The sequence below is a fragment of the Scylla paramamosain genome, chromosome 3 (assembly GCF_035594125.1).
Source record: "Scylla paramamosain isolate STU-SP2022 chromosome 3, ASM3559412v1, whole genome shotgun sequence".
NCBI lineage: Eukaryota > Metazoa > Arthropoda > Malacostraca > Decapoda > Portunidae > Scylla > Scylla paramamosain.
The window spans coordinates 6,503,956-6,519,056 of record NC_087153.1 but is presented as its reverse complement, the minus strand read 5'-3'; the positions used below and the strand labels follow the sequence as shown (position 1 = coordinate 6,519,056).

Genomic DNA, 15,101 nt, shown 5'->3' with positions numbered 1-15,101 from the left:
TGAAAGGGAGGGACTAGCAAGGTATCTACTACGTACTTCATATGAACAACAATGGGATGTATTTTTATGTCACATACACCTATTCTACCTAATTACGAGTAAATAGGCAGATGCATCCTGCTTCCATTTTTTTTTTTTTTTTTTTAATATTTCGAAAATACAGCACGTCACTTCACTTGGTAGCACCCTGCGAACAAATTTCAACTTTGTTCTCACCACTGACAACGTTCATCACATTACGTCTTATATCTAACCAGTAGTAGCAGATGAACATCTCACATGAGGATACCTAATAAACGTACCTGAGAACTGTGACCGGCATGGCACGGTAATAAGGATTTATGATGTACTAGTAACAACCGGTAATAAGTTGTTGTTGTTGTTATTGAGAGCCAACCAAAGCCTGGCTGGTGTGGGCCTTGTGCTGTGACCCACAGAACCGGTAGCAAGCCCAGGCACTTCAGTGCCCAAAATTTAGACCAGTCACTCGCATCTTTATTGCCCACTATGAGGACACCAAACCTTACATCTGGAAGAGACTAGTCACATCTAAAGTGTGCGCGTGTGTGTGTGTCGAGAGAGAGAGAGAGAGAGAGAGAGAGAGAGAGAGAGAGAGATTGATATAGATAAATATATAGATACATTAATAAGGCTTTTTTTTTTTCTCTCCGCTTAAGATACATTCCTAACTTTCTGCAAGTCCTATTACAATAAGCACAAGGAATAATAATGAAACGTAAGGGTAAGTGTTTGGTCCTTTATTAAAAAATAAGAGAGCACCCATATAAAGATTCAATTTCTTCCATACTTTAATTTGATGAGAACATAGGATGAAAATACAATGCCTATTATGCTTGTGTTCAAAACAACTAAAATGTACACAATTCTGATGAAAATATATATTTTTTTCTTTTTTCGTACATACCAGGTAACACAATATATAAGTGCTTCATTCTCCTATGTATATAAAACCTATGTTACCTCAGGTCCCTCTCAATTTATGCTCATTCAAAAAAATAAGCCACATATTTCTCTGGGTTTAATTTCTTTGTACAAACAACAGTTCTAGAAAAAAAGTGATATGCAAAATTTTCAAAAATATTTACAATTTACACTGGAAGCATTCATATCCATCAGATATTGACAGGTTTAAAAAAGAATATCAAATTTCACCTACCAAAATGCAATGGGGAAAAATAAATAAAAAAAGAAATAATAAGCCTTCATATTTCTTAGAAGACTAGCCCTTGACTGTATTGTGTGTGATATATATATATATATATATATATATATATATATATATATATATATATATATATATATATATATATATATATATATATATATATATATATATATATATATATATATATATATATATATATATATATATATATATATATATAAATTAAAATATCTAACCATGAGTTTGGTCATCTTCAACAAAATCATAAGCCTCTTCTCGTGACACACATTCAACATGAGACACTTTATTTCTGAACTTTACACCATAGAACTTGTTTGCATGTTCCAGAAGTTCTGGCCTGAAAGTAGTGGTAATAAATTGAGCATCCTTACTCAGTTCATGGATCATGTCAGCCACAGCCTTCCTGTGTTGTGCATCAAGGGCTCTGAAACACAAAATGTCAACAAAATATAATCATTCTGCTTAAATCTGACTAAAATAACACTACTAAAACTTCGAGAGAGAGAGAGAGAGAGAGAGAGAGAGAGAGAGAGAGAGAGAGAGAGAGAGAGAGAGAGAGAGAGAGAGAGAGAGAGAGAGAGAGAGAGAGAGAGAGAGAGAGAGAGAGAGAGAGAGAGAGAGAGAGAGAGAGAGAGAGAGAGAGAGAGAGAGAGAGAGAGAGAGAGAGAGAGAGACTCCTTATAATGAACACAGACTAGCTCCAGTACATCCAGCTTCATGTCCAGCAGTTGTGTGGAAAATGGAGCAATTCTAAGACAAAAATAGAACTTCATGAGTAGCTTGCCAGTGGTTCTAAGAATTAAGTTAGTAAATAATATGTACAAAGAATCTTCATGAAAAAATGATGCTGAATTCATATTTATGTGTATGTATGTATATGTATGTAACTTGACAATATTTCATATCAATATCTTATTTTCTTTTGTACTGCTGACCAACAAAACAATACCACAAGCATATAATCCCTATATGAATTTATTCTTTCAGTCTTTATAAATACAATTTATATTTTTATTATGGGTGCATCACGTAGAGAATTTTACTATCTAGCTGGATAGTTTCAAAAATTATCTGGCCTGACAGCTATTGTTGTTAAAGTAATACACCAATATATCTATGTAACAGGCCAGCAATCCACTGCAATGGCCCCAACAGAGCACCACACACTCATAACCACATCATTCACACTCTTGGCCCTCTCAACTCCTGATGAAAAGGATTAGTCTAGTGGACAACCTTACTACACTCCCAGAGCTTAGGCATAGCACACCTGGCCACATAATTTTATAGCAAGGCCTGAGAGTATACACTGGTTTGCCCCTGCCCCTTCATAACGAGGCTGTTCCCTAGCCTGTACAACTCCAATCTTGAGGACCACAGCAAATACAGGGTACTTTCAATAGTCCCCTACACTTGGTCCATATGCCAATTGGCAATGTTAGATGCACACAACCCCTCCCAGAGGTCAACAAGACCTTGTCACTTTCATGAACTTATCATTGTCACTCTCCATTCACCTCTATCACACACAATTGTTTTTGTTTGCTGCATAGTCATTCCTCTCTTTTTCATGAGTCTTTACAGTTTTTTCCGCTCCAATCTCCACTCTCTATCTTTCACCATGCACATAGGACTTCATCAATTCTTTTACTAGTTTTTTTGTCCTCCATTCTCTCCACAAACCTAAACCACTCTCCACAAACCTAAACCATCTTAATACACTATGTTCTGTTTCTCAAATCACCAGGTTCTTCATACTCTCATTTTCTTATTCTGTCCTTCCATGTCACTCCATACATACACTCCTATAAACACTTTCATTTCCATTACATTCAACCGTTTCTTCTTTGCTGCTCCCATATTCCATGTTCAACCACCAATACAACACACTGGGCACCAACATTCTCTCAAAAAAACTTCTCCTTTACACACATCTAGCGTCCCAATGTTTAAATATCTTTTTCAGCCTACCATATACTTTTCCTGCTTACTTTGCTCTGTATTTCACCTCTGTCTCAACTCTTCATCCACTAAAACTATCAATCCCAAGTACTTTAAACAATCCACCTCTTCCAACTGTTCTCCAATCAATGTTACATTCATCCTTTCATTATCTCTCTCACAACCACTTAATCACTTCACTTTTACCCAACATTTCCTTTCAACCTGCTCCTACAATCATGCCAGAGTTTTACAACTTTCTCTCTCAATCAGCCACCAGAGCTGTATCATCAGCAAATAGTAGCTGACACAGATGCCATACCCTTTCTTACCCATTGATCAAACTCAGGTCTCTGCCTAAAACTTTCATAATTGAACTGAACTTGGAAAATGAGTATATATGAAATACCTTGATGTTTCTTGAATGATAGTTAACATCTGAGCAATGAAGATCACCAATCTGTGACACTTATTGTTGTTCCAAGCAAATCCAAGGATCATCAGCCTATCCTGTCAGATACTGAATAGCAGATAACAATCATTATCCAGCTAGATATACTATCCACTGCACTCCTATTGTATACCTTCACCTTCTGTTTGAATATTCCTAAATGAAGACCCTTTAACAAATAGTTACAGCAGTATAAAACAAATTCCTTAAGCATTAGTTGTCTTACCTGATCAATTTCATCAAAGAGATAGAATGGAGCTAGGATCACATTTCTGAATGGCAAAAATAAGAGCAAGAGCAACAAGTGACTTTTTGTCCACCAGACAGCTGGTTCATTTCCCTCATTTCTGCATTTCTTCCCGTGAACGATACACGGATGCCAACACCAGTGAAGTTGTCCACAGTTCCTTGCTCTTCTTGCTGGAAATTTCCAAATCAATATTTACTACACTATAGTTACTTTTACATCAATCTTTTAATACTAATGGACTGTTACGTGCAGAATTCATTAAGTAATATTTGCAAAAATAAATAAAATAAAATAAAATAAATATCAATAATAATAATAATAATAATAATAATAATAATAATAATAATAATAATAATAATAATAATAATAATAATAATAATAGATAATAAAATATATAAAAGACAATAAAAGAAAAGAAAGAAAAAAAAAAAACAGAAATCAATATATAAAACACCACTGAAGACCATTTCCCAAGAAAAACATATTTCAAGTACAGAGTCTGATATTTATTATAAAGAACAAGTTCTTAAACCGTACCTCACTTTCATCTTCATTGTCTGATTTCATGACCAACTGGGCATGTCCCTGTGGTGCAAGCTTCTTGAACACCTCACTGAAGTATTTGGATACTTGTGTTAAAGGTAAATTGGATGGCTTCATACTTCCGGTGTTCAAGGACATTCATTAGCTCTTTGATTTTGTCATACCTACAGGGAAAAATAAAAACATAAGTACAGAATATTTCACTAGAGTTGCTGGAAGAAGTATTTGGAATTTATCTATTTGCCTATAATTTTGCAACTGTACTGTACTCTGTGCATGGTTGATCAATGTCTAATCAATCAATAATTATTACATTCCAAAGGTTAACACAAAACATCACACTGTCCTTTGCATCTTGTCTCTATAGTTGCTACAATACATCTCTTGAGACTGATTTGTTTTCTTACACTTTTAAAATATGTACATGTAATATCAAGGTGTTACATACCAAATTCACTGCTTCTTTATAAGGCCTCCAGGCTAATTTTAATTACAAGTTGAAGTAGTATGAATTCTATTAGAACTATCTTAAGCAATGCTAACAGCATATCTTAAGCAGTGTCTGAAGGAGGCAATGTCAACTAGTTCTGATTATGCAATTTCATAATCTCTTATTAAAAAGTTGATGTGAACATTCACTCACCCTCTGTCTAACTCCTCTTTCCTCATCACCAATTTTTCCTTTTGTTCAGAAAATGAGATGAACTGGTCCAATGCTTTCTTGTTTACATGGGAATATTTTTTGAGCTCCATGTTTGCATTTTCCAGTTTTTTGAAGAGTTGTTTAGTGGGAAGATTCTGGAAAGAAAGATTAAGTAAAATAAATAAATAAATAAATAAAATAAATAAATAAAAAATAAAAATTGTCATTGGAGAAGACAATACTGTATTTATCCAGGGATGAACAGAGAGCAAAGGATACAAGAGAACTTGGGTATCCATGTTATCATAACTGATATCCATTCATCCCTGCAAAGTACTAGAATCCAAAATATATTGGCTTGGGGGAGGGGGAACCACTAATTAAACCACTCCCCTCATGGCAGTAATGGTGATTACCACCAATTTGATGAATTAGTAACACACATCGTGTGCACAACACAACTACCACCACCACCACTGATCCAACGATAATCAGAATGTTTGTACAACACTTATGTAACACACCAAACCACCACCAAAAGGATAACAATAACAACCCATACACAACATTCACTGGTGACAAAACCTGCTCCTGGATGAGCATCCAACACAACAATCACCCAATAGTAACAGCAAATTACAACACTCACACGAACATGCCAAACCACCACCAAACCAAGTACACCAACCAACAAACAAAAATTACTGCTTGCACAGCCAACCAACACCAGCTGGTGCCCACTCCACATGCCAACAGCTGACTGTTAATGGTGATGAGCTGGTGTGAACCACACCATTGCCTCTGCCTGGACACCACCCCATCACCAGGCAGTGTTGCCAAATATATAAGTGCACCTAAACCCTCATCTGGGTATTTCCTCAACCCATGCCATGATTTAGCTTGTGTTTTATCAAATACAGTAGTTGATTTTTCCGCAATAAAGTGGGATTTCCCGCACTGTAAAAATAAAAAGGTTCAAAAAAAAAAAAAAAAAAAAAAAAAAAAAGTGAACCGGTGATAACTGAATCACAATCAACTGGGGGTTCACTGTATAAAATCAAGAAATAGAATAACATCATATCTAAAAGTTTGCATTTACCTGATATTTATCAAAAGCCTCAGAAGGCAAAGATCCAAGATCACGAATCTTCTTAGAACAGTCCTCAATTTTCTGATGAAGAAGAGTTTGTTTTGAAGCCATCTTCTCCAAATCTTTGGCATCTTCTTCCATTCGTTCCATAACTTCCTTTTCTCTTGACTTAACCTTTTCTAATTCAACTTTCAAGCTCTGTAATGTATGAATTAAAATTTCAAACCAACATTCAAATACAATAAAGAACAAACATTTCACCTATTCACCTGTAAACATTTTCATCTACAAACTATAATCTTCCTAAAATGCCCTCTTCCCTGCTACAATATTACAATAGTTGCAGTGCCATACCTAAACAGCTTCAAAAAAGGTTACTGATGCTCTTTTGTGATAACAAAAGTGACACATCATAAATATAGTAACAACAATTTGAAATAAGCAAACAACTGTAACTTGTTGGACAAGTGTTGTTAAATTTTCTTAATTCATACCTTTGCCCATGCTCAAGATAACAAACAAGCTGAGGCTCTCTTATTCTCTTTCATATCCAGCAACGCTTTAAAATACTCTGCACATCTCTTACCAACAACATTGTATCATCCTCTGATCCTATACTTTGTTCAATATTTCCATTAGCATGCTCCTGATTTTTAGAAATTCAAGTATTCCCTTATTCATTTAAAAATCTTGCATTAACCTCTTATACTATTTCTCATCTGCAATTTTACATTGTACCAACTCTTTTCACTGAATTTTTCTTCTACTTACATCTCTCAACATATTGTTCTATAGCCACATCATACCTCTTTTCAGCTACAGCCCTGCTAATTCTTTATACTTAAAATACCTTCCCATCCTCATTCCCTCATCCAATGATCTCACCACAACCCTTACACTCCATCACAGCACTCTTAAAACTGTCATCATTCTTCCTCCAAGTTATCATGACCACTCTCTTTCACTTACTTAAATTTATCTTTGATGACCATTTTTTGCCAAGCTTACTCACTTTTAAATTTTGTCACATCTAACTTGTCTCATACACACCATCCTCATACTTCCTCTAAACATTTCACTTCACCAGGAAGAGGTCAGGCATACTACCACCATCCCCTCTACTTGTAAATCATTATATCGACCAACCAACACGTATTTCGGAACACAACCACATAATCCACTGTCACTTTATCATCAATTCTTCTATCACTTTGCATAAGAACATGACAAATTAGAAGCTGCAAGAGCCCATCAGACCTACACATGGCAATCCCTGGTCTTATCCATCTTTCACAAAAGTATTCCTATCCATCACCTCTTCTTTCAAGAATTAAAACTAACATCCTTTTTCTATCTCAATTTCATCCAAACATATTTACTATATTCTCAGTTTCAGCACAGAGCGTCTTCAGAAATATGTGATTTACATTACTTTAAAAACCTTACACACGTCATCTTAACATTCAAATTCACCTTCACCCACATCAGTCTTTTAATATTACATTCTCATAAATGCAATCAACTACATTCAAAATTCAATTTCAGCCATAATCATCCAGTCTTGAAGAATATTACATTCTTATGATGAATATTATATTCTCATAAATCAGGAAGATCAGACCCCTTTATATGAGCTAAAGTATACTACACAGAACTGTGGCAAAAATATTTCTGCTTACCTTTTCCTTCTTTTGAAGTTCTGTGACTTTCTTCTCCACTTCTTTGTACTGTACAGCTACCTCCTCTATTCGTGAATCCACTCGCTGGATTTCACTCTGGCTATGCTCTAGCTGACGCTTTCGGTCTTCCACAGAGATTTCTTGCAAGGCCTATACATTGATATTTTTAAATTGTATGTAAATTCAAAACTTAAGAATAACTTTTTTTTTAAGTTTTCATGACAAAGAAAAATTCCACATACTTGACAGGCACCATTCATAGGTATGTGGGACATTTTCAAATTACAATCCCTTAGGTAAAATTTTTATTAAAATCTATCAAATTTCATACCTGCATGAGTTCATCTTTTCTTCTGTGAAGATTATTTGTGAGAAGGTTTTCAAGTTTATTTTTGTCAGCCTCAAGTTTCATCCGTCGAGTAAAGGCTTCCTTGTTATCTTGAGTAAGTCGTCTGATATCATCATTTAACTGGTCTACTTCATGTTGGTCCTGAAAGCAAAAATTCCATATGAACTAAAGCAAAAACAGTGTCAACCTTATTACACAAGTCACACTGTGAATTGTACTTTTAGAAAATCTGATGTAACTGAAAAGTCCATTTTTATTAAGTAATAAATAACTAAACCTTACACCTATTAACCCTTTTCTATAGCTTAAAGAAGTGTCTGAACCATGTATGGATATGAACTGACAAAACTCTTGGGGTTCTTGAGCCTTTATTATTATTATGGCTTTAGATTTCAATAGTGTATATTGTGTACATATGATCAACCAAATAACTGTATTAATATAACCAAAACTTTTGTCATTTACCTGAACACTAAGCGTTGCCATAAGGTCTTGATGAAGTTCAGACTCCAATCCTTCCTTAGTGGCCATCATAGCTTCCAAGCTAGCCTTCAGCTGAGTCAAAGACCTCTCCTTAGGTTGCTTTGTGCGCTCTAAACCTGACTGTTCTTCTTTCATTAATCGAATATCAGTTTTCACTTTCTCAAACAAATTTCTGAAAATAATAACAGCTGTATTTATCTTTCCATTACACATAAACTGCTATAAACTGGTAAAACTGGAAGGCTTGGTATACATCACCAGCCTTCACTCAGTTTCATACAGGGAAATATCATAGGTAACTGATTTTCATTCTATAATGCATACAAGAAAATCTTCAGCCATAATGAGGCTGAGCTTTCAGTAAAAAGGAAAGCAGTGGGACTGAAGAGGAAGGAGGCTGGAGGTACAAGACTGAAGGAAGGTTCAAGTTCAAATGAAGTTGGTTAGAGGTTGGAGGGAGAGAGGGAGAGAGAGAGAGAGAGAGAGAGAGAGAGGGAGAGAGAGAGAGAGAGAGAGAGAGAGAGAGAGAGAGAGAGAGAGAGAGAGAGAGAGAGAGAGAGAGAGAGAGAGAGAGAGAGAGAGAGAGAGAGAGAGAGAAAGGTAAAAAGATGTCATCATCCAAAGTAAGAAAGGAAAGCTTTTTAAGAATGAAAAGACGGTACAAACCACTCAAAATTACTGGAAAAATATCAAGAGAGAGAGAGAGAGGAGAGAGAGAGAGAGAAGAGGAGAGAGAGAGAGAGCGAGAGAGAGAGAGAGAGAGAGAGAGAGAGAGAGAGAGAGAGAATTATAAGTTTTCTCAAAATGATTTAGTGTGATCATAAATAATAAAATTAAATATAAAACAAAAAAATAACCAAAACTCCTTAAATTCATAAAATTTCATTAGTAACAATAATGTTAATAAAAATTAAAAGAATAAACCTTTACATACTTAGCTTTACTGTTTTTTATCTCAGTTTTCTGCATTTCAGATACAATTTTATTTATTTCTTGTTCAGTATTTCTGAGCGTCTCTTGTAAAGTTCTAAGCTCAGTCTCCGCTGAAGTAATTTGGTCTCGAAGTTCAGACCTTGTCTTCTGTATTTCTAATCTTGATCTTGAAGTGTTGAAATAACCTCCAGTAAGAGATCCTTTGCTAGAGACCTGAAAATAATGAAAAAATAAATTACTCTAAGGATAAAGAAACAATAACAGGTGATTACCATTCAAGAGCAAGATGGTGCAGGGGAAGACAGACAAAATCAAGTTAAGGCAACATTAGGCAACTATTTCCATAATAATTATTTCTAACTTCACTAACCTACTCTCCCCAATTCTCCCACTCATTAGTGTCAGTCCCTTGAGAATACTGACTCATCCATGCCTACTAACACAAATCAAGTTCAGGCAACTATTTCCATAATAATTAATCTTAACCTCACTAACCTACACTCTCCCAAATTCTCCCACTCATTGGTGTCAGTCCCTTAAGAATATTGACACATACATGCCCACTATCTGAGTGTAATTTTTAAAAAATAATCAATATCTGGTTTTGTTTCAGTGAAGAAAACACAACTGACCCTACCACCTGATTTTCATGAGACAATACCTGACAATCCCAAAAACCAATACCACAGATCAGTGGTTTATTCAAGAGAGAGAGAGAGAGAGAGAGAGAGAGAGAGGAGAGAGAGAGAGAGAGAGAGAGAGAGAGAGAGAGAGAGAGAGAGAGAGAGAGAGAGAGAGAGAGAGAGAGAGAGAGAGAGAGAGAGAGAGAGAGAGAGAGAGAATTAATCCCATTCCAACTAACTCAAATTTAATCCACAAACACATACCTGATCACCATCCAATGTAACACAGTCAAGGCGAGTGGAGCGAGCCAGATGTGTGGCAACCTCCAGATTACGACAGATCAATGTTCGTCCAAAAATGTACTTCAGGGCCTTGTGGTACCGGTCCGAATAGGTAAGTTTACTGACCATAGGGATGGCATCCTTGAATTAAAGAAAAAAATATATAAAGAAGTAAAGAAATAAAGAAAGAAAGAAAGAAGGAAAGAAAAATGCTCATGCAAACTATAGCAATTACACATATTTCAAGAGATAAAAAAAGCAGTTTTCACAAAAATAATAAAAATTACATTTGTTTGTGGATAATCAATATCCTTCACAGTAAGGCGGTTGAGAGGCATGAATGTTACTTCACCAGGCAGTTTTTGCTTGTTCATTTCCTTCAAGATTTGTGTTCCAATCTTATCAGATTCCACAATGTGATGGAACAGCCTGAAATGAAGGTATACAACTATAATAATTTATATGACTAAAGCTGATCAAGATTATTCATGATTATATTTAAATATTCACAACTGTATTAAAATGAAATAAATGTACATATAAAATTTCTTACTTGTTGCCAGCTGTCACTTCCACAGCTGTATAGATAGATCTCTCACACTCAAAATTTTCAATAAGGAGACCATAATATTGCTCAGCAATCTCTCCAAGATGGCCACCACGTTCTCTAAATGTGTCAAGCACCTTCTGCACACTATCACGACCATTTAGAATTGGCTGGAAAGCACAAAATTAGACTGAACAAATGACTCATTGAAGCCACTGCAAATTTTTCAATCAGTTCACAAAAATACTATCATCAAACATGAGTATCAACATTTTGAAACACACCTTTGATTAGACTTATTCCATATTTCTTTACAAAGTTACTTTTAATTTTAACCAACAGATTTCCATGAAGTGTTGGAGAATAAAAAAGCAGCAAGTGACTACATCACATCAATGATATTCAAGAGAATTTAAATAGAATATATATCATCAAAGGCTCCTAGAGCCTAAGATGTGAAGGAATGTTTATGTATGTCAATGTGCCTATGCAGACACCTTTTTCTGCCAACCTTCTGCTAAAAGATGTCAGCCTAATAGAAAGACAGACAATCCTAAATAAATTAAATGCAGGACAGTAACTAACATTATATAATATATATATATATATATATATATATATATATATATATATATATATATATATATATATATATATATATATATATATATATATATATATATATATATTCTAAATGCAAAAGAATGCGTTTTTAGTGGTTTAGTCACTTACCTTCCCTGCCATTGACCGAAGGGACTGATCAGCTCTTGATAGCTCTTCCTTTAAGGAGCTCACATTCTGCTGTAGGTTGTTCTCTTTTCGCCAGTGCTCACTTAGATGAAGGGAATCAAAACATTGTTATGAACAGGCAATTAGGAAAGTACTAAAGTGAAAAAATGTATTATGTAAACCTCCTTAATTTTCATTACACTATATAACTAAATTGTGTTTAACACTAAGTAGCCTAAACCACAAAATTCTTTATCAACAGCATAATTCAATGTAAATTTAAAATCATGTGAAAAAGACAAACTTTAAAACAAGTCTACGTCATTTGGCAATGATCTTTACTAACTTTAAAAATTCAGCTTATGGAAATATTCAGATATTGCACTGTGGTTAAAAAGGCAGATAGTTAAAAGTAGTAGGTTGTGGCAGGGAAGCTTTTTAATGCTACATGCTGATTTTACACAATACCCCTTCCTCCATAAAGTGCTCCACACCATAACCATGTCACATATTACCAGAACAAGTTAGAACAATGCTTCCTTTTTTATCTTCCTTTATCTTTACAGTAATTTAGCCAGTAAACTATAAGACCAAATAAAAACTGAAGCTGAAAATATTAATGATGCAACTGTAAAAAATTACATAGAGTAATCTTTGTAAAATGCAGAAAGTTTCAAAGCAGATCCTTTATATCACAAGCTTCATCATAAATGAAAATTTTCTAAAGCTAAAAAATAAGATTTTTCATCTGTAATTAATTTTCTGTATGTTTTTTGTGCAATTCTGTTGTGCATGGAAACTTTAAACATCTACAAGGGCACAGGCAACTGCTCTTCACATTACACTTAAAAACTTTGGTATTAGAGTAAGCTATTAACAAAACTCCATCTTTACAGCTCAGGGCATGAAACCCATGAATAATCACATAAACACTGGCAATAACTCTTCATTCTCTTAACATATTGCTAAAAAAAAAAATCCCCACTTTTTTTTTTCTTTTTTAGCTCCTCTACCTTTCTCATCTCCTATTCCTGATGAAGACTTGAATATATTTAGCAAATGAAGAACACTAAGTCAAAGGCTCAGCTGATTTCCACCCAGTCTACTGTGCAAATATAACTAAGGTTAGTTTAGTTGTCTGGAATCAGGGCAACAAGTATAACAGCCAGACATACACCAATTATGTATATATAATTATGTAGCTAAACGTCCCCAGACAAAATTATGTGTCCAGATATGGCTGTTGTACTAGCAATGTTTATTCATCAATCTTGCCTAAGTGTGGAAGAATGGAAAACTACTGTAATATGACACCGTCATTCACAAATTCCACTTCTATATATCTCCACCATCCAACTTTCAGTTTAGATGTATATGCTGGACCAGTGCAGTGCATTTTAATCACTATGATCTGTTTTGGTTTCCCTGAACTGAACTTAAGCTGATCTGATCATGAAATAACACTCAGACTTGAAAAAAATCTGGACATGCCATGTGTTCTATAACCCCAGTCTATACTACTCAATAGCAAACTGTCATTTAAACATGGTTTGTTACTGCATGATACTTTTCAATAGTTAATGATCATTACAAAGTTAACCATTGTACTGAGATTACTGTAAGACATTTTCCATGTTTTATTATTGGCAACAGGTTATTAGTGTGGAGTGCTTCATATGTAAATATTAGTAATCAAAGACAAAAGATGAGTACAAGAGATACAAGACATTCCCAACATATGCTCAATAAATACCAGAAACCAAGTGACAAAGGATGATTACAAGAGATGCAAGGCATTCCCAACATACACTCAACTAATACCACAGACTAAGTGACAAAAGATGATTACAAGAGATGGAAGACATTCACAACATACGCTCAACAAATACCAGAGACCAAGTGCAACAGTTATAATTCTACAAATACCACAGATCAAGTACAAATCTGTAGTTCAAAAAGTCATCAATTATCCACACTAACCTAATTCTACTACATATCCCAAATAACTTTTTTAAAAGACTGAATTTTTAACTATGGCAGTACCTTCACAAAACTAATTCAACTATCAAGAGCACCAAGAATATTTCTATTTATAATTTTAAATGTTACTGCACATTATATTTATGCAAATGGCCATAAAGTAACCTGATATATAACAATTCTAGTCTCTCTTGAATTTGCAATGTATCCATTTCTTTCATTATTCTATCCCCATTCACTTGGATAACTGATGTTGACTATGAAAACTGGTATCTTAAATGAAAACAAAGGACAACTAAACACTTAAAAACACTGTCACGGAAACCTTCTCTCATAACCAAGTGGTCTTCTCTGTCCTTTCAAATCAAACAAAAGCTTTCCATTTGTCTCCAAGCTCTTCCACAAGTTGTTGTATTCATCAGTGAGTTTCTATGAAAGAGTAATATATCTAACAATGAAAAGCCACTGAAGAGTGTTTAGTTTTGCAAATCTGAAATTGCAAAATTATAACAGAACAATCACATTCAGTTCATGCAAAAAACAATTTAGTAACAGCTACTGAACATTTAGTTTTGTCTCTATACCACTGCATGAAAATCTGGTTTCTCTCTCAGCTGAAAACATAAAGGTGGCAGAAACTGATAACCAAATATACTGAAGGAAGAAAATTTGCCTGGAAAAGGTTAAATGTCCACTCAACTTCAGGAAACTGGAGGAAAAAAATAAAAATAAATAAATAAATAAACAAATAAATAAATAAATAAATAAATAAATAAATAAATAAATAAATAAATAAAATAAAATAAATAAATAAATAAAACAAATAGTGAAGAAAATGTGGCAAATTATTAAGCAAAATAACAGCAGCAGAGTTTGTATATACCTGAAAAGAACTGCACTTAATTAGAGAGAGAGAGAGAGAGAGAGAGAGAGAGAGAGAGAGAGAGAGAGAGAGAGAGAGAGAGAGAGAGAGAGAGAGAGAGAGAGAGAGAGAGAGAGAGAGAGAGAGAGAGAGCAGTCTTCTTCATTAGGAAGCATCCACAGCAGCAGCTAATTTGATAAGCCAAGAGGGCATGCGCACAAACCAACCTCTCATGGTCACTTCAGTATGCGCAGACAAAGGATTTGTAGGTTTATTTATTTAATTTTTTCACCTACTTTGGAACATGACAATAAAGCACCAACAGAATAATAACTGAAGTTACTTCAGACATGCATATAACAGGACATTTCCCCATGAAATGACCATGAAAAATTATCTTGGGAAAAATGATGCAAGACCACACACAAACAATATGGCTGACTGCAAGAATCCCTTTCTTGTATCTTACACCTTTAGGTACATGACATGTCAAACATGGTACCAAAAAT

The 15,101-nt window shown here is 34.5% G+C and overlaps 1 protein-coding gene across 1 annotated transcript in view; it reads right to left on the bottom strand.

The window, feature by feature from the left end:
• Positions 1-743: 743 nt before the first annotated feature.
• The window catches only part of LOC135089663 (structural maintenance of chromosomes protein 3-like), a 37,906-nt gene continuing 23,548 nt past the window's right edge, over positions 744-15,101 (bottom strand). The window contains 17 exon segments of the mRNA XM_063985560.1: positions 744-1,629; position 3,768; positions 3,826-3,858; positions 3,860-3,910; positions 3,912-4,019; positions 4,387-4,482; positions 4,484-4,556; positions 5,036-5,190; positions 6,135-6,323; positions 7,805-7,954; positions 8,136-8,294; positions 8,619-8,808; positions 9,571-9,782; positions 10,457-10,615; positions 10,762-10,903; positions 11,028-11,191; positions 11,754-11,853. Coding sequence (XP_063841630.1) covers positions 1,418-1,629; position 3,768; positions 3,826-3,858; positions 3,860-3,910; positions 3,912-4,019; positions 4,387-4,482; positions 4,484-4,556; positions 5,036-5,190; positions 6,135-6,323; positions 7,805-7,954; positions 8,136-8,294; positions 8,619-8,808; positions 9,571-9,782; positions 10,457-10,615; positions 10,762-10,903; positions 11,028-11,191; positions 11,754-11,853 — 2,194 coding nt within the window. The 3' untranslated portion in view covers positions 744-1,417.